Below are 25,333 nucleotides of genomic sequence, written 5' to 3' on the forward strand. Positions count from 1 at the left end.
CGTCGATCCGTCGATCGATCGATTGATTGCCTTGGAATGCAAATCTTGATTTGTGTCGTCCCTGGCTCTGTTGTCCTGAATTGAAAATTAGCCCTTGGGGAAGCCAAGCCGGGTGACCGTCTGCCCTGGGGCTCCACGGACTATCCGTCCGGTAGTTGCGTCCAGCAGCCCACCAGCCTGGCCTGCCGGTGGCCCGGACCGGGCACGGTGGGAGGTGGCCAGGGTGGCCCCGGCCAGAAGGAAACTCACTTCGGGGGCCTTTGGAGCCCAAACTGGAGGCCGTCGACGCCCGCAAAGAGGTATAAGACGGGAAGGGAGGGAGGGAGGAGACCTGTCCACGTGTTTTGTTGTGTCGTCTGTCTCCCCCTTCTAGACGGTCAGCCCGCTGTTGGGTAGGGACCGTCTCTCTATGTTGCCAACTTGGACTTCCCAAGCGCTTAGTACAGTGCTCTGCACACAGAAAGTGCTCAATAAATACGATTGAATGAATGAATAAATGAGAGGAGAGGAGCGGAGCTGGGCTGAAAGAGAAATTGGTTTCCCTTCAAGCCGTGTCCTGCCAACTCCACTTCAACTGGGAGACTGCTCCCCTGGCCCCCCAACTCTTCCCTACTCCCCACCCCCTCATTCCCTCCTTTTGATCCCACATTTTGCTCACCGTGCCCACACGTAGCACCAGTGTGCCTATCAACTTCTACGCACTACTGCTTAAAACACATCTTCATCCGCATATCCATCTTTCCATTCTCTCCTTCCTCCAGTCAGTAACTTTCTTTGATGTCCTGTCTCCCCCGCTCAATTGATACCTCGAGGGCAGAGATCAATCAGTAGTATTTATTGAGCACCTACTGTGTAGTTGTGCTTCAGGGAGTACACTGTAACAGTCGGTAGACACGTTCCCTGTCCACAACGTGCTTACGGTCTAGACATTAATAATAATCTGGGATCTGTTAAGCTCTTACGGTGTGCCAAGCGCTGTTCTAGGCGCTGGGGGAGATGAGATACAAGGTAATCAGGTTGTCCCACATGGGGCTCACAGTCTTCATCCCCATTTTACAGGTGAGGTAACTGAGGCTCAGAGAAGTTAAGCGACTCACCCAAAGTCACCCAGCTGACAAGTGGTGGAGCCGGGATTAGAACCCATGACCTCTGACTCCCAAGCCTGGGCTCTTTCCACCGAGCCACGCTGCTTCTCAAAATAAATTACTCCTCGACGAGGCCTTCCCCGACTAAGCCCTCCTTTCCTCTTCTCCCGCTCCCTTCCGCGTCATCCCGACGTGCTCCTTTTATTCATCCCCCCGTCCCCGCCCCACACCACCTCTGTCCACCTCCGTCATTTCTTGATTTCTGTTAGTGTCTGGCTCCCCCTCTAGACTGTAAGCTCACTGTGGACAGGGAATGAGTCCGTTTATTGTTCCGTTGTCCTCTCCCAAGCGCTTAGTACAGTGCACAGTAAGCGTTCATTAAATATGATTTTCCTGACTGACTGTCCTTCTTCCCCTCCCCAATCTCCATCTTCCCCTGTGCCCGTACCCACACAGGCACACATGCGTGCACACCCTCCTCCTGTCCAGAGCCCGTCCCGCTCCCCCTTCTAGACTGTGAGCCCACTGTTGGGTAGGGACCACCTTTATATGTTGCCAACTTGTACTTCCCAAGCGCTTAGTACAGTGCTCTGCACACAGTAAGCGCTCAATAAATACGATTGAATGAATGAATGAATATGTACATTAGTGCTGTAGGGCTGAGGGAAGGGTGATTAAGGGGGCAAATCCAAATGCAAGGGTGTCACAGAAGGGAGTGGGAAGAGCGGAAACGAGGGCTTAGTCGGAGAAGGCTTCTCGGAGGAACTGTGCTTCTAATAAGGCTTTGAAGGCGGGAAGGGGGATCTACTATCGTCATCCCGAGGGCACACAGTAATAATAATAATAATAATAAAGGCATTTATTAAGCGCTTACTATGTGCAAAGCACTGTTCTAAGCACTGGGGAGGTTACAAGGTGATCAGGTTGTCCCCTGGGGGGCTCACAGTCTTAATCCCCATTTTACAGATGAGGGAACTGAGGCACACAGAGAAGTTAAGTGACTTGCCCAAAGTCACACAGCTGACAGTTGGCAGAGCCGGGATTTGAACCCCTGATCTCTGACTCCGAAGCCCGGGCTCTTTCCACTGAGCCACGCTGCTTCTCTAGACAGTAGGCGCTTAGTAAATGCTGTCGGTCGACTGGAGTGGGTCTGCCTGCCATGGATGTCTCGGGGACTCAGCTGACCAGCCTCCCCCTCTCTCCACCCTTCCCGCCCTCTCCCCTTATCCCGGACTTCACTAACGTTGGCGGTGTCCCCTTTGGGCAGGATCTCCTGCAGCTACAGTACGAGGGGGTGGCTGTCATGAAACTGTTTGACCGAGCCAAAGTCAACGTCAACCTCCTCATCTTCCTCCTCAACAAGAAGTTCTACGGGAAGTAGCGGATGGTGTGCCGGAGACTCCGAGGGGACCCGGCCGGCGGAAAGAGGAAGGGAATTCTCCTTCCGCGGACTCTTGCTCCCCCCCCCCCCTTCTCGCCTCCCTCCTCTGAAGTCAGGCTCCCGGGCGTCCGTGCCTCCTCTAAGTGCTACACCTTCAATGCCAAAATGCAGGTCACCCCACTTTGTGAAGGAACCTGGGGTCCCTGTCGCTCCCTTCCCTCCCTCCCCACCGTGAGCTGGCCGCTCAAACCCAGTCTCCCTTTTATTGTTCCTTCATTTCCTTCTCCCTGACCCCGGAGACCTTGAGCAGGGAGGAAAAGAATGGAAACTCAGTTCCTAAACCCGTTTCCCCTGTGCCACCTTGGGGCTTTCTGCTTTCCCAGAAACCGGGATGGTAAGTCCTGCAGGCTAGCGACTTCCGGGTGGCCGATGTTGGAATACTGTAAAACAGAAACAAACGAAAAAAGTGGGTGAATCTTGCTGTTCCTGCCTCAGAATGTGCACGTTGTGGGCAGTTCTCACGGGAGGCCCATTTTCCAGCTGCAGTCGTGGGCCGGGGGGGGCCTAATTTGTACAGGCATTGACGTTTGTCTCCCGTGGAGAGGATTCGGGGTTCAGGGTAGCACTCGATCCTCTCCAGCGGCAATGCCCTTTGTGGAGGGAGTCACCGTCGGTCAACATTTGGCTAGCAGGGACTGTCGGAGGGCAAATAGACGAGGGAGCCGTCCTTAGATTTCAGTAGCCGTTTTTGCCCCTGAAGTCTGGATCCAACGCTGTTGGGCAGTGATGGGAAGGGGGCCGAGCTGAAGTCTCGGGCCCTCCACCGCTCCTGGAGAACGCAAAATAACCCCAAACCCTAACTCTTTTAGCGGAGTTTCGTGGTCCAAAACCCCTCTGGAACACGGCCGCCCTCTTCAAATCTACTTGTCCTCTCCAGAGGAGGAGGCTTTTAAAAAATCAATGCTTAAGTTTGCTTAATACCTTACAGGTGATCATTTTCTTTCCTATCTCTTGATCAAATCCTGGAGACTGGCTTGGGTGGGGGGAAATAGGGTATTTTATCAAGGTGGTTATAGAGTGCTTTACAAGGCTTTTGTGTACTTCGTGGAAAGGGAGGTTTTGTTTTTAAATTAGCCTATCTGTATATCTGAATTCTTCAAACTCCATCTGCGGCTGCCAAACACTAGGGCTGCCTGCGGAGATGCAGAGAGATTATCGCGCCTTAGACAGGCTGGATTAAATCATGTATAAACAGAATTTAACCTATCTGCTTCCCGTTTCCTGTTATCAGTTTCTCTCTGGACTATCCGTCTCCTCGGTGTCGAAGCCCCTCTCTGTAGCCGCACGCAGCCTGCGGGGATCGATAGCTCCGTCTTAAAATCGGGGTCTATGTTATTTTTTTAAAAGTTCATATTTTCCCGTCGGTGCATTCGCCGCAAGCAAGCCGTGTTTTTATGCTCGTCTTAAAGCGCCGAGCGGAATCCGTTCCCAGGCCGCCCCCGTTCCCTGATGGGGTTGGGGGTCCTTCGGGTGGGATCAGAGGCCGGAGCCTCAATCGGAACAGCACCGGGAAACTGAGATCGCCCGTGATTTCCAGTTGGCCGCTGGGCCCCTGGAGCGAGACCATTCCAGCTTGGCTCCCCTTCGTTGTCGGGAAGGGAAGCAAAAGTGAGAAAACAGCAGGGTGGGGAGCCACTTCTCTTCGTGAGGCCTTACGGAGAGGAAAGTCACGAATGGCCTAGGATATGGGGAAACGCTCACAAACACACTCGGCCGAGAATTCCCTAGATGGGGTTTGGGGGGAGGACTGGAGAAAGGGGGTCGGGGATCAGCCCTTCATCTCTCTCCTTGACACGGCCCCTTCGGGATAACTGCTTCTTTTGGTGAGTACATTCCTTTTTTAAAAAAAAATTTCCTTCTCTCCAGCATGGAAAATATTTTCAAGCAGACAAAGCAGCAATCTGCCACTGAGGGGACCGCAGGGATTCAACTCAGTGCTTTATTAAAGGGGTGTGCTCTCCTCCAGAGGCCCTGCTGCCGTAACCCCGCCCAGGCCCTGCCACAGAACATCTAGTTTTCCAGGTCCCACGGGAGGCAGAAGGGGTTTGGGAACTCCAATGCCGGAGCCCTTTACCACCGACTCCCACGAGCAAACTCGGAGCTAAAGTACTTTTATTTAAAAAAAAAAAATACAACAAAAAAAATGTAGAATAAATTTTTTTATATATAGGAGAAAACTCCAACGGAAAATTCTCAAGTCTCAGCACTGAAAGGTCGTAGCTTTTATGATGATTTTATTTATTAGCGATAGGGCTCTCCTGTCTCCTCTCTTCCCGCCTCCCCGGTTGGTACGGTGTGGCCCGCCTGGGTTTCCTCCCTGAACGTTGGGCTTCTTGTCCTGTTGTTGGCTTAGCCGATCGGCCTGTGTATCGCAACTAAATAAAAGGTCATTGGTTCACGTTGGTGTTTTGCTCGCGGTTGCAATGTAATCAGTTTCTAATCACTCCCATGTGCACTTGCAAAAGAGGAGATTACAACAGGGCAAGTGGGAGGATGAATAACGCAAAATCAAAACAGGAAGCAGCCCGCTCTGTAAGCGGCGGGGAGGGAAACGGGAAGCCTCCCTCCGCGCCCGCGCGGCATCCCCGGAAAAGTGGCCTCACGGCCCGTGTGAACGGGAGCCGAACGGAGGGTCTGGGGTGAAGTTCTCGAGGAAGAAGTTGGTAATGGGGCCCGAGTTGGGAGTCCAAATTGTCAGGGACTGGAGGCGAAAGATGGTATCCGCATTCGTTACCGCTCGAGGTACCCGGGCAGAATGTCGAGGAGTTGGACAGAGGCCTGCCCAGTGGGGTGGTAAATGGGCACTAGACTCAACACAGTCACGGGGTAAGGAGGGAAAACCTGTTTTGGGAAGTGTAAGTGACAACGGAGTCCAGGGGCAACTTCCTGCCAAAATCAATCAATCAATCAATCGTATTTATTGAGCGCTTACTGTGTGCAGAGCACTTTACAAAGCGCTTGGGAAGTGCAAGTTGGCAACATATAGGGACGGTCCCTACCCAACAGTGGGCTCACAGTCTAAAACGGCGCCCTCACCAAAATCACTAAAAGTCCAGGGCTAACTTCCTTCCAAAATGGGACGCTTACCAAAGTCGGTAATAATAATAATGACGGCATTTATTAAGCGCTTACTATGTGCAAAGCACTGTTCTAAGTGCTGGGGGGATACATCATCATCATCATCAATAATCGGATTTATTGAGCGCTTACTGTGTGCAGAGCACTGGACTAAGTGCTTGGGAAGTACAAATTGGCAACATATAGAGACAGTCCCTACCCAACAGCGGGCTCACAGTCTAGAAGGGGGAGACAGAGAACAAAAGCGAACATACTAACAAAATAAGATAGAATAGATATGTACAAGTAAAATAAATAAGTAGAGTAATAAATATGTACAAACATATATACAAGGTGATCAGGTTGTCCCAAGGTGGGGGGGGCTTACAGTCAATCCCCGTTTTACAGTTGAGGTAACTGAGGCACAGAGAAGTTTTGTGACTTGCCCAAAGTCACACAGCTGACAATTGGCGGAGCTGGGATTTGAACCCATTCTAGACTGTGAGCCTGTTGTTGGGTAGGGACCGTCTCTATGTGTTGCCAACTTGTACTTCCCAAGCGCTTAGTACAGTGCTCTGCACACAGTAAGCGCTCGCTCAATAAATACGATTGAATGAATAATAATAATGATGGCATTTAAGCGCTTGCTATGTGCAAAGCACTGTTCTAAGCGCTGGGGGGGATACAAGGTGATCAGGTTGTCCCACGGGGGGGCTCACAGTCTTCATCCCCATTTTACAGATGAGGGAACTGAGGCCCCGAGTAGTGAAGTGACTTGCCCAAGGTCACACAGCAGATATGTGGCGGAGCTGGGATTCGAACCCATGACCTCTGACTCCAAAGCCCGGGCCCTTTCCACTGAGCCACGCTGCTTCTCAGTGAGTCCCGGGGAGGTGGTTTCCTTTTTATATTTTTTTATGGTATTTGTTAAGCGCTTACTATGTGCCAGGCACCATTTTAAAAACGGGGGTAGATACAAGGCAGTCGGGTTGGACACAGTCCCTGTTCCCCATGTGGGGCTCACGGTCTTAATCCCCATTGTGCAGATGAGGTAACTGAGGCACAGAGAAGTGAAGCGACTTGCCCAGGGTCACACAGCAGACTAGCTCCGTGCTCTGTCCATTTAGGCCGGCCTGCTTCTGGGGTGATGTGATTGGCGAGGGGCTGGCATGGTGGAGTGGATAGAGCACGCGCTTGAAAGTTAGAAGGTCATGGGTTCTAATTCTGCCTCTGCCACTTGTCTTCTGTGTGACCTCGGGCAAATCACTTCATTTTTCTGAGCCTCGGTTCCCTCATAATAATGGCGTTTATTAAGTTCTTACTATGTGCAAAGCACCGTTCTAAGCGCTGGGGAGGTTACAAAGTGATCAGGTTGTCCCACGGGGGGGCTCACAGTCTTCAACCCCATTTTACAGATGAGGGAGCTGAGGCCCAGAGAAGTGAAGTGACTCGCCCACAGTCACACAGCTGATAAGTGGTGGAGCTGGGATTTGAACCCATGACCTCTGACTCCAAAGCCCGGGCTCTTTCCACTGAGCCAGGCTGCTCCTCATCTGTAAAATGGGGATGACGACTGTGAGCCCCATGTGGGACGGGGACTGTTTCCAACCCAGTTAGCTTGCATCCACCTCAGTGCTTAATAACAATAATAATGTTGGCATTTGTTAAGCGCTTACTACGCGCCAAGCACTGTTCTAAGCGCTGGGGTAGATACAAGGTCATCAGGTTGTCCCACGTGGGGCTCACAGTCTTCATCCCCATTTTACAGATGAGGTAACTGAGGCCCCGAGAAGTGAAGTGACTTGCCCAAGGTCACACAGCAGATATGTGGCGGAGCTGGGATTTGAACCCATGACCTCTGACTCCAAAGCCCGGGCTCTTTCCACTGAGCCACGCTGCTTCTCAGTGATTCCCGGGGAGGTGGTTTCTTTTTTATATTTTTTTTTGGTATTTGTTAAGCGCTTACTATGTGCTAGGCACCATTTTAAGAACCGGGGTAGATACGAGGCAGTCGGGTTGGACACAGTCCCTGTTCCCCATGTGGGGCTCACGGTCTTAATCCCCATTGTGCAGATGAGGTAACTGAGGCACAGAGAAGTGAAGCGACTTGCCCGGGGTCACACAGCAGACCAGCTCCGTGCTCTGTCCACTTAGGCCGGCCTGCTTCTGGGGCGATGTGATTGGCGAGGGGCCGGCATGGTGGAGTGGATAGAGCACGCGCTTGAAAGTTAGAGGGTCATGGGTTCTAATTCTGCCTCTGCCACTTGTCTTCTGTGTGACCTCGGGCAAATCACTTCATTTTTCTGAGCCTCGGTTCCCTCATAATAATGGCATTTATTAAGTTCTTACTATGTGCAAAGCACCGTTCTAAGCGCTGGGAAGGTTACAAGGTGATCAGGTTGTCCCACGGGGGGGCTCACAGTCTTCAACCCCATTTTACAGATGAGGGAGCTGAGTCCCAGAGAAGTGAAGTGACTCGCCCACAGTCACACAGCTGATAAGTGGTGGAGCCGGAATTTGAACCCATGACCTCTGACTCCAAAGCCCGGGCTCTTTCCACTGAGCCACGCTGCTCCTCATCTGTAAAATGGGGATGACGACTGTGAGCCTCATGTGGGACGGGGACTGTTTCCAACCCAGTTTGCTTGTACCCACCTCAGTGCTTAATAACAATAATAATGTTGGCATTTGTTAAGCGCTTACTATGTGCCAAGCACTGTTCTAAGCGCTGGGGTAGATACAAGGTCATCAGGTTGTCCCACGTGGGGCTCGCCGTCTTAATCTCCATTTTGCAGATGAGGTCACTGAGGGCCAGAGAAGAAGAATAATAATGATGGCATTTATTAAGCGCTTACTATGTGCAAAGCACTGTTCTAAGCGCTGGGGAGGTTACAAGGTGATCAGGTTGTCCCACGGGGGGCTCACAGTCTTAATCCCCATTTTACAGATGAGGGAACTGAGGCCCAGAGAAGAATAATAATAATGATAGCATTTATTAAGCGCTTACTATGTGCAAAGCACTGTTCTAAACGCTGGGGAGGTTACAAGGTGATCAGGTTGTCCCATGGGGGGCTCACAGTCTTAATCCCCATTTTACAGATAAGGTAACTGAGGCCCAGAGAAGTTAAGTGACTTCCCCAAAGTCACACAGCTGGCTATTGGTAGAGCCGGGATTTGAACCCACGACCTCTGACTCCAAAGCCCGGGCTCTTTCCACTGAACCACGCTGCTTCTCTAGAGAAGTGAAGTGACTTGCCCAAAGTCACACAGCTGACAAGTGGCGGAGCGGAATTAGAACTCATGACCTTTGGCTCCCAAGCCCGGGCTCAGTGTGGCTCAGTGGAAAGAGCCCGGGCTTAGGAGTCAGAGGTCATGGGTTTGAATCCCAGCTCTGCCACTTGTCAGCTGTGTGACCTTGGGAAAGCCACTTAACTTCTCTGGGCCTCAGTTACCTCACCTGTAAAATGGGGATTAAGACTGTGAGCCCCAAGTGGGACAACCTCATCACCTTGTATCCCCCCAGCACTTAGAACAGTGCTTTGCACATAGTAAGTGCTTAACAAATACCATTATTATTATTATTATTATTTCCACTAAGCCACGCTGCTTAGAAGAGTGCCTGGCACATAGTGAGCCCACTGTTGGGTAGGGACCGTCTCTATATGTTGCCAGCTTGGACTTCCCAAGTGCTTAGTACAGTGCTCTGCACACAGTAAGCGCTCAATAAATACGATTGAGTGAACGAATGAATAGTGCTTAACCATCTTGTCTTACGGCCTAGCGATGCCACGGACACATCTCTCCCGGAACGCCCCGCTCTCCATCTTCACTCGTTCCGGTAGTGTATCCATGGAGTTTTCTTGGTAAAAACACGGAAGCGGTTTACCTCTGCCGACTTCCGCACGGTAATAATAATTACTTTTATTATTATTAAAGTTTTATTTCTAGTGGGAAGCAATATCAAAAATACCAAGGGGAGTCGCCCGCGGGGAGCTGGGCGTAAGACGAGAACGGGAATCGGAATCCCTTCTTTTCATCATCATCATCAATTGTATTTATTGAGCGCTTACTATGTGCAGAGCACTGTACTAAGCGCTTGGGAAGTACAATTTTCAGGCAAAAGCAGCTTAAGAGACTCGTCAAAAAAAAATCCGACGCGGAGCACTCCCACCCTGGGGAAAAGGAGTTGGGAATGTTGAATAGTCCAAATCTCCATGGTGATGCAAATAATATTAATTCATTCATACATTCAATCGTATTTATTGAGCGCTTACTGTGTGCAGAGCACTGTACTAAGCGCTTGGGAAGTCCAAGTTGGCAACATATAGCGATGGTCCCTTCCCAACAACGGGCTCACAGTCTAGAAGGGGGAGACAGACAACAAAACAAAACATTCATTCATTCATTCAATCGTATTTATTGAGCGCTTACTGTGTGCAGAGCACTGTACTAAGCGCTTGGGAAGTACAAGTTGGCAACATACAGAAACGGTCCCTACCCAACGGGGGTTCACAGTCTAGAAGGGGGAGACGGACAACAAAATAAAACATTCATTCATTCATTCGTATTTATTTTCATTCATTCATTCAATCATATTTATTGAGCGCTTACTGTGTGCAGAGCACTGTGCTAAGCTGAAATCACCCCTGGGCGAGGAGGTCGTGTCATCTTGGGATACTTGGTTTACAATGCAGAGGTTGGTCAAAACTGAATCACCGCCCTAATCAATCAATCGTATTTATTGAGCACTTACTGTGTGCAGAGCACTGGACTAAGCGCTTGGGAAGTACAAGCTGGCAACATATAGAGATGGTCCCTACCCAACAGTGGGCTCACAGTCACGGTCTAATAATTGCGGTAATTGTTGTTACTCTGTGCCAAGCACTGTTCTGAGCACTGGGGCAGGTACAAGGTAGGTTGGACACAGTCCCTGTCCCACGTGGGGCTCACAGTCTTCATCTTCATCCCCGTTTTCCAGATGAGGGAACTGAGGCACAGAGAAGTTGAGTGACTTGCCCAAAGTCACACAGCTGACAGTTGGCTGAGCCGGGATTTGAACCCATGACCTCTGGCTCCAGAGCCCGGGCTCTTTCCACTGAGCCACGCTGCTTCTTTAGGCACTTAATATTCACCTCACCCTCCCACTTACTTTAATTCTATTTGCTCTGTCGACTTGACACCTATCCACATGTTTTGTTTTGTTGTCTGTCTCCCCCCTCTAGAGTGTGAGCCCACTGTTGGGTAGGGACAGTCTCTGTATGTTGCCAACTTGGACTTCCCAAGCGCTTAGTCCAGTGCTCTGCACACAGGAAGAGCTCAATAAATACGATTGAATGAATGAATGAATGAATACAAGGTAGGTTGGACACAGTCCCTTTCCCAAGTGGGGCTCACAGTCTTCATCTTCATCCCCATTTTCCAGATGAGGAAACTGAGGCACAGAGAAGTTGAGTGACTTGCCCAAAGTCACACAGCTGACAGTTGGTGGAGCCGGGATTTGAACCCATGACCTCTGACTCCAGAGCTCGGGCTCTTTCCACTGCTTCTTTAGGCACTTAATATTCACCTCACCCTCCCACTTTAATTGTATTTGCTCTGACGACTTGACACCTGTCCACATGTTTTGTTTTGTTGTCTGTCTCCCCCCTCTAGAGTGTGAGCCCACTGTTGGGTAGGGACAGTCTCTGTATGTTGCCAACTTGGACTTCCCAAGCGCTTAGTACAGTGCTCTGCACACAGGAAGCGCTCAATAAATACGATTGAATGAATGAATGAATGAATGAATGAATGAATACAAGGTAGGTTGGACACAGTCCCTTTCCCATGTGGGGCTCACAGTCTTCATCTTCATCCCCGTTTTCCAGATGAGGGAACTGAGGCACAGAGAAGTTGAGTGACTTGCCCAAAGTCACACAGCTGACAGTTGGCGGAGCCGGGATTTGAACCCAGGACCTCTGACTCCAGAGCCCGGGCTCTTTCCACTGAGCCACGCTGCTTCTTTAGGCACTTAATATTCACCTCACCCTCCCACTTACTTTAATTCTGTTTGCTCTGACGACTTGACACCCGTCTACATGTTTTGTTTTGTTGTCTGCCTCCCCCTTCTAGACTGGAAGCCCGTTGGTGGGTAGGGACCGTCTCTGTAAGAGACGGTGAGATCTTGTTAAGAGCGCTTAATACAGTGCTCTGCACACAGTAAGCGCTCAATAAATACGATTGAATGAATGAATACCAACTTTTTTTTACTAAGCTCTTGGGAGAGTACCATAGAACGATAAACAGATTACTTGCCCACAGCAAGCTTACAGTCTAGCGGGAGACACAGTAACTGCCCCATGTGGGGCTCATGTTCCAAGTAGGAATAGTAATTATAATTGTGGCATTTATTTAGTGCTTACTATATAATAATGATAGCATTTATTAAGCACTTAAAATGTGCAAGGCACTGTTCTAAGCTCTAGGGAGGTTACAAGGTGATGAGGTTGTCCCACGGGGGGCTCACAGTCTTCATCCCCATTTGACAGATGAGGTCACTGAGGCCCGGAGAAGTGAAGTGACTTGCCCCAAATCACCCAGCTGACAAGTGGCAGAGCCGGAATTAGAACCCATGATCTCTGACTCCAAAGCCCCGGCTCTTTCCACTGAGCCACGCTGCTTTTCCGATCGACTGACTGGGTCTGACTTTAACATCAATCGTATTTATTGAGTGCTTACTGTGTGCACAGCACTGTACTAAGCGCTTGGGAAGTACAAGTTGGCAACATCTAGAGACAGTCCCTACCCAACAGTGGGCTCACAGTCTAAAAGGGGGAAGTCTGACTTGATTCTCTTGTAACCACCCGGGTGCTTAGTACAGTGGCATGGCACGTGGTAAGTGCTGAAAAAATACCACTTACGTTATTATCAGTGCTCAGCGCTTAGAACAGTGCTTTGCACATAGTAAGCGCTTAATAAATGCTATTATTATTATTATTGTTATGCCAAAGGTAACCCCCAAAATGAAAGGCACAAACTCTGTGGGCACAGCCGAGCCAATCTTCAGGAGGGGAGGGGGTCCCCCTTCTAGACAGTGAGCCCACTGTTGGGTAGGGACCATCTATATGTTGCCAACTTGGACTTCCCAAGCGCTTAGTACAGTGCTCCTCACACAGTAAGCGCTCAATAAATACGACTGAATGAATGACTCCCCACAGCACATATGTATCTATCTGTAGATATCTGTAATTGATTGTTTTATTCATTCATTCATTCAATTGTATTTATTGAGCGCTTACTGTGTGCAGAGCACTGGACTAAGCGCTTGAGACGTACAATTTGGCAACATATAGAAACGGTCCCTACCCAACAGCGGGCTCACAGTCTAGAAGGGGGAGACAGAGAACAAAACAAAACGTATTAACAAAATAAAATAAATAGAATATGTACAAGTAAAATAAATAAATAAATACGGTAATAAATACGAATGTCTGTCTCCCCCTCTAGACCGTGAGCTCGTTGTTGGGTAGGGCCTGTCTCTATATGTTGCCAACTTGTCCTTCCCAAGCGCTTAGTCCAGTGCTCCGCACACAGTAAGCGCTCAATAAAGACGACTGAATGAATGACTCCCCACAGCGCATATGGATCTATCTGTAGCTATCTGTAGTTGATTGTTTTATCTATTTGTATTAATGTCTGTCCCCCCCTCCAGACCGTGAGCTCGTTGTTGGGTAGGGACCGTCTCTAGATGTTGCCAACTTGGACTTCCCAAGCGCTTAGTCCAGTGCTCCGCACACAGTAAGCGCTCAATAAATACGATTGAATGAATGAATAAATAAATACGATTGAATGAATGAGTGAGTGTCTTCGCCCTGGGGGTCGGGCTGAGTGATGAGGGATCTTCCAGACTGTGAGCCCGCTATTGGGTAGGGACCGTCTCTTTATGTTACCAACTTGGACTTCCCAAGCGCTTAGTGCAGTGCTCTGCACACAGTAGGCGCTCAATAAATACGATTGAATGAATGAATAAAGGAAGGAAGGAAGCGGGGGTCGGGGTCGGGGACCGCCTATGTTGCCAATCAATCAATCAATCAATCAATCGTATTTATTGAGCGCTTATTGTGTGCAGAGCACTGGACTAAGCGCTTGGGAAGTCCAAGTTGGCAACACATAGAGACGGTCCCTACCCAACAGTGGGCTCACAGTCTAGAAGGGGGAGACAGAGAACGAAACTAAACATATTAACAAAATAAAATCAATAGAGTAGATATGTACAAGTAAAATAAATCAATAGAGTAATAAATCCGTACAAACACATATACATCTATACAGGTGCTGTGGGGAAGGGAAGGAGGTAAGGCGGGGGGGATGCGGAGGGGGAGGAGGGGGAGAGGAAGGAGGGGGCTCAGTGTGGGAAGGCCTCCTGGAGGAGGTGAGCTCTCAGTAGGGCCTTGACTTTTAGACTGTGAACCCGTTGTTGGGTAGGGACCGTCTCTAGATGTTGCCGACTTGTCCTTCCCAAGCGCTTAGTCCAGTGCTCTGCACGCAGTAAGCGCTCAATAAATACGACTGAATGAATGAATAAAGGAAGGAAGGAAGTGGGGGTCGGGGACCGCCTATGTTGCCAATATAGATGTATATACTGTAAGCGCTCAGTAAATACGATTCCCCCTCTCCATCCCCCCATCTTACCTCCTTCCCTTCCCCACAGCACCTGTATATATGGATATATGTTTGTACAGATTTATTACTCTATTTATTTATTTATCTTGTACATAGCTATTCTATTTATTTTATTTTGTTAGTATGTTTGGTTTTGTTCTCTGTCTCCCCCTTTTAGACTGCGAGCCCGCTGCTGGGTAGGGACCGACTCTATACGTTGCCAACTTGGACTTCCCAAGCGCTTAGTCCAGTGCTCTGCACACAGTAAGCGCTCAATAAATACGATTGATGGATTGATTGATTGAATGAATGAAAGACTACTGAATGAATGAATGCGGGCGCGGCCGGTCCTCGGGCGGGCGTGGTGCGGCCTCCGACCGGCGGGGGGGCGCCGCTGGGCGCTCTGCAGCGGGCGGGGCCGAGAGGAGCCGAGTGGAGAGTCGGGCGCGGCCTGCTGCGGCGGGAGCGCGCGCGCGTGCGTGCCGGGGGGGGGGGTCCCGCGCGCGTGCGCGTGAGCGCCTGCGCGCCTGCGCGCGCGCGCCGGCGGGTCGGGTGGTGGGCCATGGCGGCCCCGGGCGGCGCCAACCCGCGCAAGTTCAGCGAGAAGATCGCGCTGCACACGCAGCGCCAGGCCGAGGAGACCCGCGCCTTCGAGCAGCTCATGACCGACCTCACCGTGTCCCGGGTGAGGACCCGGTCCTTGTGCATCCGTTCAGTGATTATTGATTGATTGATTGATTGATTGACCGACCGAGGGCGCGGGGGCGGGGGGGGGGACACCCGCGGAGGAGGGCGGCCCGGGCACCCGCACCCTCTCTGCGCCTGCGCGGGCCTGCCCGTCCGTCTGTGTGTGCGTGTGTGTCTGTGTGGGCCTGGGCTGTGGGTCTTCTGTCGGCCGCCCACTTGGGCTTCCCCGGCGCTTAGTACGCTGCCCTCAGCACGGGAGGCGCCCAGTAAGGACGATGGATGGATGAATGAATGAATGTGCGTGTGGCTCTGGGCCCCTTGGAGGGGGTTGTGTGTGTGTGTGTGTGTGTGTGTGTGTCTGGGCCCCAGTGTGTGCGTGCCCCAATGTGTCTGGGCCCCTGTGTGTGTGTGTGTGTGTGTATGTGGGTCTGGGCCCCAGTGTGTCTGGGCCCGTGTGTGTGTGTGTATGTGTGTCTGGGCCCCAGTGTGTCTGGGCCCCTGTGTGTGTGTATGTGTCTGGGCCCGTGTGTCTGTTCCCCTGTGTGTGTGTGTGTGTATGTGGGTCTGGGCCCCAGTGTGTCTGGGCCCGTGTGTCTGTTCCCCTGTGTGTGTGTGTGTGTGTGGGGGGGGGGGGGGGGGTCTGGGCCCCAGTGTGTCTGGGCCTGTGTGTCTGTTCCCCTGTGTGTGTGTGTCTGTGCCCCAGTGTGTCCGTGCCCGTGTGTGTATGTCTGTGCCCCTGTGTGTATGTGTGCGTCCGTGCCCCTGCGTGTGTGCCCGTGTGTGCCCGGGCCCGTGTGTGTGTCCGTGCCCCTGTGTGTCAGTGCCCGTGTGGGTGTGTGTGTGTGTGTGTATTTGTCTCCCCGGGCCCGTGTGTGTGTGTGTGTGTGTGTCCCGGTGTCTGGGCCCCTGGTGTGTGTGTGTCTGGGCCCCAGTGTGCCCGTGTGTGTGTGTGTCTGGGCCCCAGTGTGCCCGTGTGTGTGTGTGTGTGTGTCTGGGCCCCAGTGTGTCCGTGCCCCAGTGTGTCTGGGCCCCTGTGCGTGTGTGTATGTGTCTGGGCCCCAGTGTGTCTGGGCCCCTGTGTGTGTGTGTGTGTGTGTGTGTGTGTGTGTGCGTGTTTGTGCGCGCCTGTGCCCATGTGTGTGTCTGGGCCCCAGTGTGTCTGTGCCCGTGTGTGTATGCCTGGGCCCCTGTGTGAGTGTGTGTGTGTGTGTGTGTGCCCGTGTGTGTCCGGGCCCGTGTGTGTGTGTGTGTGTGTCCGTGCCCCTGTGTGTCTGTGTGTGTGTGTGTGTGTTTGTCTCCCCGGGCCCGTGTGTGTGTGTCTCCCCGGGCCCGTGTGTGCCCGTGTGTGTGTGTGTGTGTGTGTCTCCCTGGGCCCGTGTGTGCCTTTGTGCCTGTGTGTGTGTGTGCCCGTGTGTGTGTGTGTGTGTCTGTGCGTGTGCTTGTGTGTGTGTGTCCGTCCGTGTCCCCGTGTCCCCTCTGCGGCCAGCCCGGGCTCCTCACCCGCCCGGGATGGAGGAGGAAGCCAGGCCGGGCCCCCGTCCCTCCGTCCGTCCGTCCGCCCGTCCCTCCGCCCGCCCGTCCGTCCGTCCGTCCGTCCGTCCGTCCGTCCGTCCGTCCGGGCCCCGGCCCCGGCCCCCCGGGGGAACGCCCCGGAAACCCCGCCGGAGGGCGGTGGGGGGGGAACCCAGTGCCCCGGCCCCACGAGAAACAGGACAATCCCCAAGAAATAGCCGGGGACGGGAAACAAAGGCAGGCCGAAGGAGCCAGGGGGGCCTGGAAGCGGCCAGCCGGGACCCCGAGCCTCCGGAGCAACCAAACGGCCGCCGGCCCCTCCTCCGCTCCTTTACGGCGAAAGCTAAAAGCTGCCGAAGCCACCGAGGGAACCGAGGCCAGGAATTCCAGGAACCGGGATCCGGGCCCGGAGGGGGCCGCCCCTTTTGGGGGGCGTCCGAACGGTAGGGTCCTACTTGCCACCCGCTCCCGGGGCCCACTCAAGAAGCGCCAGCCGGAGCCCCGGCCACGGTGAGACGTCCAAAAAGTCGGATGTGCCCTTTCCAAATATAGGACCGGGCCCGACGTCGCCGCCGAGCCGGAAAAAGCCCCCCCGGTTCCCCGCCCCCGCCTCCCCGGAAGCCCGAAGGTGGCGGCCTTCCTCCGGACCCGCGTCGCGGGGCAGAAATGGAAACTCCGGCTTTGGCCGTTGAGCGGGAAAGCCCGAGCCGGAGGCGTCTCCGTGGGCGCTGCCCACGGGGGGCCCTCCTGGCGTCTCTTCTTCTTCTTCATCTCCATCCCTTTCCAGGTCCAGTTCCAGAAGCTCCAGCAGCTGCGCCTCACCCAGACGCGGAACCAGTACCACGGGGGGTCTCTGCCCAACGTCAACCAGCTGGGCGGCGGCGGCGGTGGCAGCACGGCCGACTTTCAGGTACCCACCTTGGCAGCCCCGTTTCCCGCCCAGGGGACGGGGCGGCCGTTTCCCTCCAGGTTTTGTCGGCCGGACCGGCACACGGCGACCGCTTCCCTCGAACTCATTTGCCCTCGTCGTCCCCGAGGGGCCGGGGCGGGGAGGTTGTTCCCCCGCCGAACGCGTCGAGGGCGTTTTCCCCTCGTTCTGCCAAGCGGACCAGGGCAGGGAGACTGTTCCTCTTCAACGTGCCGTCCCGTGTCCTGCTTTCCGCCGTCTCCCCTTCACGGGTTTGCCCGGGTTCTGCCGAGGGGACGGTTGCCGTCGCCCTGAATTTAGCGCCTGTGCCCAGGGCGGGCAGGCCCGTGTCTGACGGACTTTGAGTCCGAGAGGGCGTGTGCCCTCCCGGGGTCGCGGCCGTCCGGGAAACTGAAACTTGGAGATGTCTCCTCGGCCCGGACTCTGGCCGAGAGGCCAGACGCTCGGTGTTGGGTTTCGTCGAGGCCGGGCAGTTGCCCCGTTCAGAGGAGAGGAGGAGGAGCTGTTGGATTTGGCACGTGGCTAGGGTTCCGGGCAGCTTCGGGATCTCCTGGGGGACCGGCGGCCGGGTGCCTTTAGGACTCGGTGTGCGTAGCGTGAAATCGCCCCGGAACCGACGGGGAAGCAGCGTGGCTCAGTGGAAAGAGCCCGGGCTTTGGAGTCGAAGGTCATCAGTTCAAATTTTGCTTAGTCCGGTGCTCTGCACACGGTAAGCGCTCAGTAAATACGATTGAATGAATGAACGAATCCCGGCTCCACCACTTGTCAGCTGTGTGACTTCGAGCAAGTCACTTCACTTTTAGACTGTGAGCCCACTGTCGGGTAGGGACTGTCTCTATATGTTGCCAACTTGTACTTCCCAAGCGCTTAGTACAGTGCTCTGCACACAGTAAGCGCTCAATAAATATGATTGATTGATTGATTCACTTATCAGTTCCCTCATCTGGAAAATGGGGATGAAGACTGGGAGCCCCCCCATGGGACAGCCTGATCACCTTGGAAACTCCCCGGCGCTTAGAACTGTGCTTTGCACATAGTAAGCGCTTAATAAATGCCATCATTATTATTATTATTATTATTTCCGTATGGGAACCGTGGAGGGGCGTTTACCCGCCCGGGAGACGGGCCCTCGACTCTCCCCGCCATTTAAAGGGGAATTTGTCGGCGGCCTCTGTTTCGAATAATAGTCATAATAACGATAGCATTTATTCAGCGCTTACTATGTGCAAAGCACCGTTCTAAGTGCTGGGGAGGTTACGAGATCAGGTGGTTCCCACGGGGCCTCACAGTCTTAATCCCCATTTTACAGATGAGGTCACTGAGGCCCAGAGAATAATAATAATGATAGCATTTATTAAGCGCTTACTATGTGTAAAGCACCATTCTAAGCACTGAGGAGGGTACAAGATCAGGTGGTCCCACGGGGCCTCACAGTCTTAATCTCCATTTTACAGATGAGGTCACTGAGGCCCAGAGAATAATAATAATGGTAGCATTTATTAAGCGCTTACTCTGTGTAAAGCACCGTTCTAAGCGCTGAGGAAGTTACAAGATCAGGTGGTCCCACGAGGCCTCACAGTCTTAATCTCCATTTTACAGATGAGGTCACTGAGGCCCAGAGAATAATAATAATGATAGCATTTATTAAGCGCTTACTATGTGTAAAGCACCGTTCTAAGCGCTGAGGAAGTTACAAGATCAGGTGGTCCCACGAGGCCTCACAGTCTTAATCCCCATTTTACGGATGAGGTCACTGAGGCCCAGAGAATAATAATAATGATAGCATCTATTCAGCGCTTGCTATGTGCAAAGCACCGTTCTAAGCGCTGGGGAGGTTACAAGATTAGGTGGTCCCAAGGGGCTTCACAGTCTTAATCCCCATTTTACAGATGAGCTCACTGAGGCCCAGAGAATAATAATAGTGATAGCATTTATTAAGCACTTACTATGTGCAAGGCACTGTTCTAAGCGCTGGGGAGGTTACGAGATCAGGTGGTCCCATGGGGCCTCACAGTCTTAATCCCCATTTTACAGATGAGGTCACCGAGGCCCAGAGAATAATAATAATAATAACGATAGCATCTATTAAGTGCTTACTATGTGCAAAGCACCGTTCTAAGCACTGGGGAGGTTACAAGGTGATCAGGTTGTCCCTCGGGGGGGCTCACAGTCTTAATCCCCATTTTCCAGATGAGGTCACCGAGGCCCAGAGAATAATAATAATAATAACGATAGCATCTATTAAGCGCTTACTATGTGCAAAGCACCGTTCTAAGCGCTGGGGAGGTTACAAGATCAGATGGTCCCACGGGGCCTCACAGTCTTAATCCCCATTTTCCAGATGAGGTCACCGAGGCCCAGAGAAGCGAAGTGACTTGCCCAGAGTCACCCAGCCGGCAATGGGTGGAGCCGGGATTTGAATCCATGGCCTCTGGCTCCAAAGCCCGGGCCCTTTCCACTGAGCCACGCTGCTTCTCCGAGGAAGGTGAAGGCAGTTTGAAGGTGGCGGCGGAGAGAACGGGGGCTCCCTTCCTCCCTGCCTGGCATCTTGCAGCTGTTTTTGTAAGGCGGTAGGGTGGGTAGGGGAACGAGAGAGACGGGACGGGAGGAAGAGAAAGCGGCCGGCCCGGTGGCTGAGCTGGAGTCCTCCATCCTGCCATCCCTCCCCCAGAATGTCCGTTTGGGAGGCGATCGGATCTAAAACGGTCCACGGGCGGGACGGCTACCGGGACCCGGGCCGTTCCCGTTCCCACGCTGGGCCTCCTGGCTCCCCCGGCCCCGCCACCCAAGCGGAGGCAGGGAGGGCCGGGGAAAGGAAGGGCAAAGCCCAATCCGAGAGTCATTCATTCAGTCGTATTTATTGAGCGCTTACTGTGTGCGGAGCACTGTACTAAGCGCTTGGGAAGTCCAAGTTGGCAACACATAGAGACAGTCCCCACCCAACAGTGGGCTCGCAGTCTAGAAGTCGAGAGTCTCGGGACCGATCACGACCACGGCGCCCGGGTCGCCCTCCAGCCCAATGCGGCTTTTTCTCCAGGCGCCCATCACAGGTCACGCTTGACTCGATCGGTTTGGAACGAATTTAGTTCGCCCCCCCGTCTCCGACCCGTGCTGACCCCGAGCGGGCCGGACCGCCCTCCCACTCCAGGCCGGCTCCGGGTCGACCTCATCCGCTTGACATCTACGGAGCTCGGTTCCCAACGGACGGTGAAAGTCTGAGCGCGCTGTACGGTCGCTCCCGGGCACCCAGAGCAGTGCTCTGGACGGGTCCCGGGGGGATTCGGGGGGTCAGTCAAACAGCCCTCTGGAATTGGCTGAACGCCCGGCGTAGGCCCCTGAAAGGACCCCCTCCCGCCCCCATACAACTAGAAGACACGAGCCCCTCTGTTGGATCAGAAGCTCCTCAGAGATGGGGATCGCGTCTCCCAACTGTATAATAATAATAAGGGTATTGGTTAAGTGCTTACTGTGGGCCAGGCGCTGTACTAAGCGCTGGAGTGGATACAATCAAATCGGGTGGGACACAGCCCCTTGTCCCACGTGGGGCTCACAGTGTCAATCCCCAGTTTACAGATGAGGTCACAGAGACGCTAAGCGGCTTGCCCAGGTTCACACAGCAGACAAATCCCGGTGGAGCCAGGATTAGAACCCATGACCTTCTGAATCCCGGGCTTGTGCTCTGTCCGCTACGCCAGGCTGCTTCGTACTCTCCCGAGCACTCAGTGTGGTACTCTGCACGCAGCAGCATGGCTTGGGAGATAGAAACCTGGGAGTCGAAAGGACCCGGCTTCTGATCCCGTCTCTGCCGCTCGCCTTGGGGAAGTCACTTCACTCCCCTGGGCCTCCGTGACCTCATCTGGAAAACGGGGATGAAGACTGCGAGCCCTAAGGGGGCCAGGGCTGTGTCCAACCCAATTACCTTGATTCATTCGTTCAGTCGTATTTATTGAGCGCTTACTGCGTGCAAGCGCACTGGACTAAACGCTTGGGACGGACAGGTCGGCGACACGTAGAGGCGGTCCCCACCCAACGACGGGCTCACGGTCTAGAAGGGGGAGACGGACAACAAAACGAAACGTGGAGACGGGTCGGAGTCGTCAGAACCAATCGCTTAGCGCAGTGCCTGGCACGTAGTAAGCGCTTAACAAATACCGTGGTTATTATTATTAGTATTTGCTCAATCAGGCCCGTTAATGGATCGATCGGTGGAGTCTGGGTCAGAGTCCCGCCGAATTGGAGTTTTATTCCCCGGCTTCTAAGACCTTCCACCGGAATCCCCTTTCCGGGGCTCGAATCGTCGGGGCTGCTTTTTTTTGCGCTTTATCTCCGTTCCAAACCGATAAAATCAAGCGTGACCCGTGATGGGCGCCTGGAGAAAAAGCCGCGTTTGGCTGGAAGGCGCCGGCGAGCCTCTTCCGTGATGAGTAAGAGGAATCATCATCATCATCATCAATCGTATTTATTGAGGGCTTACTGTGTGCAGAGCACTGTACTAAGCGCTTGGGAAGTACAAATTGGCAACATATAGAGACAGTCCTTGCCCAACAGTAGGCTCACAGTCTAAAAGGGGGAGACAGAGAACAAAACCAAACATACTAACAAAATAAAGTAAATAGAATAGATATGTACAAGTAAAATAAATAAATAAATAAATAGAGTAATAAATATGTACAGACATATATACAGGTGCTGTGGGGAAGGGAAGGAGGTAAGACGGGGGGGGATGGAGAGGGGGACGAGGGGGAGAGGAGGGAAGGGGCTCAGTCTGGGAAGGCCTCCTGGAGGAGGTGAGCTCTCAGTAGGGCCTTGAAGGGAGGAAGAGAGCTAGCTTGGCGGATGGGCAGAGGGATTGGGGGCATTCCAGGCCCGGGGGATGACATGGGCCGCGTCCGCGGGTTTCCGCGGAGCGCGCCGGAGGAGCCGGGAGTCCTTGCATCTGGACATCCATCTTGAACTTCATTTGGCTTTAAGAGTTGTTTCTGGAAACGCTTCGCGGCACCTGGCAGCGAATCGCCTGAGGCCCGGGCTTTCGCTGACATCAGTGGGAATCCACAGCGCCGATGTTGATTCAAAATCCATCACGCTCAAAAGACAACAACAAAAAAAATCGGGTTTACTAGAAGCGGACGGCGGCCCGGCGGGAGTGGGAGGGGCTGCTAGGGAGTCAGCGCGGGGGTGAACGAGGGGCGGGGGGGACGGGGGGGACCGTCTAGTTTGGCCAACGGGGCGGGGAGAGAGGGGCGGACCACCCGTGAGCCCCCTGCCCGGTCACGGGCGCCGGGGAGGGGCCCCGTGCTTGGAGCCAGAAGTGGGGCTCGGGCTGCCCGGCGGTTTGCGCGCCGGCGGGACAGAAGGCCTGAAATCAATCAATCAATCAATCGTATTTATTGAGCGCTTACTGTGTGCAGAGCACTGTACTAAGCGCTTGGGAAGTACAAGTTGGCAACATATAGAGACAGTCCCTACCCAACAGTGGGCTCACAGTCTAAAACCACCGAGATCAGGCCGCCCGGCCCCCCGAGGGCTCCGTCCTCCGCTCAGCCCGCTGCAGCCGGATTCGGGGCTCGGAGAGAGGAGCGGCGTGACCCCATTCATTCATTCATTCATTCAATTGTATTTATTGAGCGCTTACTGTGTGCGGAGCACTGGACTAAGCTCTTGGGAAGTACAAGTTGGCAACATATAGAGACGGTCCCTACCCAACAACGAGCTCGCGGTCTAGAGGGGGAGACAGACATTAATACAAATAGATAAAACAATCAATTACAGATAGCTACAGATAGATCCATATGTGCTGTGGGGAGTCATTCATTCAATCGTATTTATTGAGCGCTTACTGTGTGCGGAGCACTGGACTAAGTGCTTGGGAAGCACAAGTTGGGAACATATAGAAACGGTCCCTACCCAACAACGAGCTCACGGTCTAGAGGGGGAGACAGACATTAATAAAAATAGATAAAACCATCAATTAGGGATATCTACAGATAGATACATATATGCTGTGGGGAGTCATTCATTCAATCATATTTATTGAGTGCTTACTGTGTGCGGAGCACTGGACTAAGCGCTTGGGAAGTACAAGTGGGCAACGTACAGAGACGGTCCCTACCCAACAACGAGCTCACGGTCTAGAGGGGGAAACAGACATTAATACAAATAGATAAAACGATCAATTACAGATATCTACAGATACATATGTGCTGTGGGGAGTCATTCATTCAGTTGTATTTATTGAGCGCTTACTGTGTGCGGAGCACTGGACTAAGCGCTTGGGAAGTACAAGTTGGCAACATCTAGAGACGGCCCCTACCCAACAACGAGCTCACGGTCTAGAGGGGGAGACAGACATTAATACAGATAGATAAAACAATCAATTACAGATATCTACAGATAGATCCATATGTGCTGTGGGGAGTCATTCATTCAGTCGTATTTATTGAGCTCTTACTGTGTGCAGAGCACTGTACAAAGCACTTGGGAAGTACAATTTGGCAGCGCATAGAGACGGTCCCTACCCAACAACGGGCTCACAGTCTAGGAGACGGGACCATCTAGGGACAATCTCTATATGTTGCCAACTTGGACTTCCCAAGCGCTTAGTACAGTGCTCTGCGCACAGTAAGCGCTCAATAAATACAATTGAATGAATGAATGAATTGGCAGAGCCAGAATTTGAATCCCTGACCTCTGACTCCCAAGCCCGGGCTCTTTCTATTCATTCATTCATTCATTCACTCAATCGTATTTATTGAGCACTTGCTGTTTCCATTGAGCCATGCTGCTTCACTGTACTGAGCGTTGAGGCAGATACAAGGTAATCAGGTGGGAAACAGTCCCTGTCCCCCATGGGGCTCACAGTCTTAATCCCCGCCAGGTCCCCGCAGGGTCGTGGGACCCCGCGCCCAAGGTCACGTAGCTGACAAGTGGCCAAGCCGGAATTAGAACCCAGATCCCCCGACTTGCAGGCCCGGGCTCCCCGGTTTCATGGCACTGGGGTGCCACTGACTTGGTGGTGGGGCCCGCTTCTCCCCGCCCCAACGCCCAACGCTGTGACAGCGGGGCCGAGGGCCGGCGGAATAGGCCGGCCTGGGTGGGCACTGTTGGGGGCTGAGGTTCCCCTCGCTGGCAGAGCTGTTTGGCCGCCCGGGACTGTGCCCCTCGGAAACACAGTAAGCGCTCAGTACGAGTAATCTAGTGGATGGAGTGTGGGCCTGCTCTATTCATCCTCCCTCCCGTCTCCTAGACTGTGAGCCCCTTGTTGGGTAGGGACCGTCCCTATATGTTGCCAACTTGTCCTTCCCAAGCGCTTAGTCCAGTGCTCCGCACACAGTAAGCGCTCAGTAAATACGACTGAATGAATGACTCCCCACAGCACATATGGATCTATCTGTAGCTATCTGTAATTGATTGTTTTATCTATTTGTATTAATGTCTGTCTCCTCCTCTAGACCGTGAGCTTGTTGTTGGGTAGGGACCGTCTCTATATGTTTCCAACTTGTACTTCCCAAGCGCTCAGTACAGTGCTCCGCACACAGTAAGCGCTCAATAAATACGACTGAATGAATGACTCCCCACAGCACATATGGATCTATCTTTATCTGTAAATGATTGTTTTATCTATTTGTATTAATGTCTGTCTCCCCCGCACGTATGTATCTATCTGTATGTATCTGTAATTGATTGCTTTATCTATTTGTATTAATGTCTGCCTCTCCCTCTAGACTGTGAGCTCGTTGTTGGGTAGGGGCCGTCTCCGTGTGTTGCCAACTTGTACTTCCCAAGCACTTAGTCCAGTGCTCCGCACACAGTAAGCGCTCAGTAAATACGATTGAATGAATGACTCCCCACAGCACATATGGATCTATCTGTAGATATCTGTAATTGATTGTTTTATCTATTTGTATTAATGTCTGTCTCCCCCTCTAGTTAGTCCGTGAGCTCGTTGTTGGGTAGGGACTGTCTCTATATGTTTCCAACTTGTACTTC

The 25,333-nt window shown here is 52.8% G+C and overlaps 2 protein-coding genes across 2 annotated transcripts in view; both read left to right on the plus strand.

Moving 5' to 3' along the window:
- IQGAP1 (IQ motif containing GTPase activating protein 1) overlaps positions 1-4,924 on the plus strand; it is a 143,168-nt gene extending 138,244 nt beyond the window's left edge. The window contains exon 38 of the mRNA XM_038749914.1: positions 2,353-4,924. Coding sequence (XP_038605842.1) covers positions 2,353-2,466 — 114 coding nt within the window. The 3' untranslated portion in view covers positions 2,467-4,924. The remainder of the gene's footprint in view (positions 1-2,352) is intronic.
- A 9,858-nt stretch (positions 4,925-14,782) lies between these two features.
- CRTC3 (CREB regulated transcription coactivator 3) overlaps positions 14,783-25,333 on the plus strand; it is a 35,795-nt gene continuing 25,244 nt past the window's right edge. The window contains exons 1-2 of the mRNA XM_038750688.1: positions 14,783-14,905; positions 17,207-17,329. Coding sequence (XP_038606616.1) covers positions 14,783-14,905; positions 17,207-17,329 — 246 coding nt within the window. The remainder of the gene's footprint in view (positions 14,906-17,206; positions 17,330-25,333) is intronic.

The sequence above is a fragment of the Tachyglossus aculeatus genome, chromosome 8, assembly GCF_015852505.1.
Source record: "Tachyglossus aculeatus isolate mTacAcu1 chromosome 8, mTacAcu1.pri, whole genome shotgun sequence".
NCBI classification, from domain to species: domain Eukaryota; kingdom Metazoa; phylum Chordata; class Mammalia; order Monotremata; family Tachyglossidae; genus Tachyglossus; species Tachyglossus aculeatus.